At 42.3% G+C, this 5,000-nt stretch overlaps 1 protein-coding gene across 1 annotated transcript in view; it reads left to right on the top strand.

Annotated features, from left to right (window-relative positions):
- LOC311059312 (ankyrin-3-like) overlaps window positions 1-5,000 on the top strand; it is a gene marked incomplete at its 5' end in the record, with an annotated part of 137,587 nt that overhangs the window by 68,828 nt on the left and 63,759 nt on the right. The window contains one exon of the mRNA XM_084077117.1: window positions 3,170-3,268. Within this exon, the coding sequence (XP_083933243.1) occupies window positions 3,170-3,268 (99 nt within the window). The remainder of the gene's footprint in view (window positions 1-3,169; window positions 3,269-5,000) is intronic.

Genomic DNA, 5,000 nt, shown 5'->3' with positions numbered 1-5,000 from the left:
TCACAATAGGCTAACATTCTACAAAAATAGGCTAACATTGGTGAAAACGAGACGATCTACATGTGGCACGTGTTGTGAGCTTGTAGATCGGCTATATTCAGCCAAGAGATTTGGTGTAGAGAGAAAACAGGATTGGTATAGAGTAGACCCCTGGGGGACCCTGGTCAATGAAGGATTTAGTGTTTAAGTGGTTAAAACTGATCCATCACCTTGAACAAATAATCTGGTGCTGAATGGATTTTTGGAAATTAAATGTCATAGAGGTTATCACAATTCTGGAATTGTATCATAGGACCATAAAATATAATGGCACCATTTTAATTTAATGTGAGTTCTGAACACAGGCTGTACTCTAAGGTGGCAATCTGAATCACTGTCAAGGGCCTGATCTCCACTCAACACATTGTTGGAGGGCCCTCTCTCTCTCTCCTTGCCCCCCCCCCCCCAACTCCACAGGCCCGAGTGCAGCCTGCACTGTCTATACCCATTTTTTATGGGTCGCGAGTAAATATCTCCTTTTTTTCGTTTCCTACATTTAAAAAATACATATTTTATTTAAAAAGATTACAAAAAAGTTTTCATCAATTAAAAACAATTCCAACATTTTTCAAAAGTATTTCATAAATAAAATAAAACAATCGAATAATTTCCATAAATAAATACCAAAAAAGTTTAAGAAGTTGCAGGGAAAATAGCTAGTGAAAATAGCAGATCTACAAGCTCACAGCGCATTGCTTCGCGCCGCGCTGTGAGCTTGCAGATCTGCTATTTTCCCTAGTTTGGGTCCTGGGCAAAAGTCCAATTTCTCTTTTGGGTCTTGAGCTAAAATGTATGGGAACCACTGGTGGACTGTATATTGCACATCTCCCTCCCTGCTTCTTTTACCACTTCTACTTCCTCTTTCTTGTTCTGACACTTACAGATGTTCTCTCCCACTCTCTCTGTCACACTCACTCACTCACTCATACACACAGGGCTGGAGAGCCTCAGAAACAACATCCATGTCAGTACCATTTATCTCCACTAGAAGGCTCTGCTCTCTTGTTTCCACCAACATCCGCAGAGATCATCTCTCCATGCCGTTTGCTGCCATGAAACTAAGCATCAGCACATGGTTGTAACCCTTAACATTCATATCTAGGTACCGGTAGGCCTGATGACATAACGTATAATATTTGAGGTTTGTCTAAACAACAGCTCAGCTAAAAATCATTCCCATTGGTGGTAAGGTCATACAAAGTTTACACAGTGATTATACCCAGGACAGTGTGGGTATTAGTGTTTGCTGAGTAATTTTAAAGCGTTTCTTTTTTTTATATTTTTACCCACGGGCACATTTTTTCGTATACATTCAGTCACCATGACCAGATAACGTCACCGTGACAATGGAGCTCATTTTCTGGTGCTTCCACGTGTGGTTAATTGCATACACACCAAGGTCAAAGAGATAATGTAGGGACCACTGGGAATTGGATGTTTGTGTGTTTGTGTGTGTGTGTGTGTGTGTGTGTGTGTGTGTGTGTGTGTGTGTGTGTGTGTGTGTGTGTGTGTGTGTGTGTGTGTACATGTGCGTGCACGCGTACTGTATATCTGCGTCTGTGTGCATGTGTGTGCATAGGTGCGTGCATGCTTGCATGTATGCATGGGTGCATGCATACTGTACATTTGCGTGCATGTGTGTGTGTGTGTGTGTGTGTGTGTGTGTGTGTGTGTGTGTGTGTGTGTGTGTGTGTGTGTGTGTGTGTGTGTGTGTGTGTGCGTGCGTGCGTGCGTGCGTGCGTGCGTGCGTGCGTGCGTGCGTGCGTGCGTGCGTGCGTGCGTGCGTGCGTGCGTGCGTGCGTGCGTGCGCGCGCGTGCGTGTGCGTGCGCGTGAGTGTGCATGTGTGCTATTACTGGGGGCTATCCTTGAAGGTGACCTCAAAGATTAATGAAGGGTAAACCCCATGGTGTTACTCTCTTTCTCTCTCTGTCTCTCTCTCTCTCTCTGCATCTTTGGGGACGTAGCCTAAGTCAGCTGTCCTGGGGGATGATGTCATAGTACAGAGAGAGAGAAAGTAGCGATTTTTAGAAGGGAATTAGCAGAGAGAACAAATCTGACCTATGCTGTTTCTGTGTTGTTTTAGAGACTGCACGCCATGAAGTACGTCAGCATCATTTCAGTGCCTACATACTTACACAGGAACTATACAACATTTATCTATTAGACTACCACACTGCGTATCACTGTTATCACTCTGTAATAAACGAGGTCAAGTGTTTCGGTGTGGAATGAGAGGTTTATTTTTGTATCTGTGAGAGAGACCTGCATGCCTGTGGAAAATATGACCTAATGCCTTAAAATGGCTTCTCACACATGAGATATGAAGCTTAAATTAACATGATCACATTATACGACAGCCATTTATAGATATGGAATATCTTGGGGAATACAGGACTCAACGTTGTATTATCTCAGGGCACTGTATGCCATAAAGTGGAACCCATGCATTTTGCCACACTTCCTGAGAGGATGATAAACCTCATTAAATTAATGAGAGATTCAGAGTCTTTTTTTTCTGGGAGCATTAAATGTTTTCAGTCAAGTGTTAAATGTTTTATATTTGCCGTCTAGAGTCAGTTCTAAGCACATACTTTGCCAGAACATAATTTCTCCTGCTGAAACCCCCTGCCAGCCTTGTGATCAAAATATTATAGTTGGCGTTAATTCTTGCTTTGCTTCAGAATATTTCTGGAAAGTCTCATAACCTTGAATTTCTAGCACCTCGGGTATTTTAGCTTTTCGCCATTTGATGAAACCTTTCAAGACCATCAAAAAGCTGTGGCTGTTAACTTGGCAAATACATTTTGAAACAATGCAATGTGAACTGAATGGTTTCAATGGGCACTGGGTCCATTTACCAGTACATAAACCTTCATAGGAACTTTCTGTAAAAAGAAAAGAGGAAATACCAGAGTACAGGAAATGCCAAACCTGAGAGAGTGAGGTTTTAAAATGTGAGCAATGCTACGACATTGATAGCAGCAGTAAGATCCACAGATACAGAGTTAAGTCAACAAAGGCAAACATGTCCACCATGATAATCAAGGGAATAATAACTAAGACAACGGTCTACCATTGAGTCTGTGTCTGTCTCACGTTGATGATGTGTCTCCCCTTTGTGCTCAACAGAAAGGGTTCAGTCCTCTGCACGTGGCAGCCAAGTATGGCAAGATGGAGGTTGCCAGCTTGCTCCTACAAAAGAGAGCCGCCCCCGACGCTGCTGGGAAGGTGAGTTGTCTGGAGGGGGTGGTGGAGAGCCACGCAACACACTTGTGGAGAGCCTCTTATTCTCTCTACAAACATCTGAGGATGTTTTCAGACGATTGCTGCTCCTGGTGAACTTGAGTTGTCTAAAGAGGGATGTGGAGACAGGGGCACAACCCACATACTGTGTATGCATACCTACAGTATGGTACTTTTCCCCAAACCACCACGAAGCGTACCAATTCAAGTGGACCGTGTACTCTTTACTGATCAGAGATGGCTGTGGGCTATGCAATCTCCATGCTCAAGTAGAAGTACAAAAAATTATGAAAGAAGATGCTCTGCTAGAAGTTCAAATAAGATTCAATTAATGTATTAAAATGTAAGTATACTAAGTATGTTTAAAGTATACACTAAGGCCCCATCCACACTAAGATGTTTGAAAACACATACTATAACTATTGCTATGTTTGGACCTAGCACCTACACAAGGTCAAGCTCAAACAAGCAAATCATTCCACAGCAACCATGTGATAATGATGGTGAAGAGTTCACAACCAATCTTGGCCACAGAGAAAAGGATTTGCATTCCAACCAATCTAAATGCCCTGTTTGGAACTATTTTGGATTTTGGTTAGTACATGGTTTGATTATTATTTCCTGTTTAATGTAAGGGAAAAGATCATTGTTGTTCCATGTTTATCACAGCAACACTGATTCGGAGCGTTGAATTCTATATATTGCAAAGCCTCAATTAATAGCCCAGGCTTTTATTTGCTTCAATCATTGAAAACAACCGCCCTATTTAGGACAGGAGTAGGGATCTCATCTCATCTCACTCCATAGCACCAACCATGGCACAGAGAGAAGAAGAGAGAGAGGTCTATGATCTTGAGCCCTCGAATTATCCTATTCTTTGTGCAAAATCAATAGTGGCACAGGGTGCCAAACCTCCCCCCAAAATACACAAAAAACACGTTTCAGTCTGTTTATAGACAATCAGGCTTCTGGTTATAACCATATTAACAGCAAGCAATATATGTACACCCCTTAGGCGTGTCAGTGGACACTGCAGGTGGAAAGCTCACAAAGTATGAAATGGAAACAACATTTTTAGTTTTCACTTTCCTGTTTAGTCCTAGACCTGAACTGAGTAGCCTAAGAATGTCAATCATGTTTTGTGTGTTGTGACCAAATGCTATGACAGCATTTGTGCCTTTCAGTACAGACACACACAGGTCATGTGACGTGTTTCAGGCATGGAATATGGACAGCGATTATCCTGACAAGATGCTACAACTAAAAGTGCGGTTTTACAATGTAAACATCTTAGCGTGAATGTAGCTTACGTCACAATCTGGTCTCCTCGTCAAACAAGGCACCGGTATCTTTAATTTACATTCTGGATTAGAACAATGTAGAGAGATAGTTTCATGTACAATATTGTATACTTAAATAATGTAGAAGGCTGCATGGCTCTCTGAACACTCCCAACAACAATGGCATCCTGAGTGAGTGAGAGAGACACGATGACTGAGACATGATGATTGATTTAATCACAGTATGGGTAATTACATGATCACAGTACCGGTACCTGGTTGCATATTCAGCCAATGGTAATAATTTCAGCTTGTCCCACTGGCCTGCTAAGCTTTTCAGCTCTGACTGCGGGGTTAACTGTTGCCCTACTATCACATTTAAGCAGGCACTTGTTGCGGTCCTCAAGCGCAGATGTAGAGAGAACTGGTTCAGATAA

The sequence above is a fragment of the Gymnoscopelus microlampas genome (assembly GCF_963454915.1).
Source record: "Gymnoscopelus microlampas genome assembly, chromosome: 13".
Classification (NCBI taxonomy): domain Eukaryota; kingdom Metazoa; phylum Chordata; class Actinopteri; order Myctophiformes; family Myctophidae; genus Gymnoscopelus; species Gymnoscopelus microlampas.
This window is presented reverse-complemented; position numbering and strand designations above follow the sequence as displayed.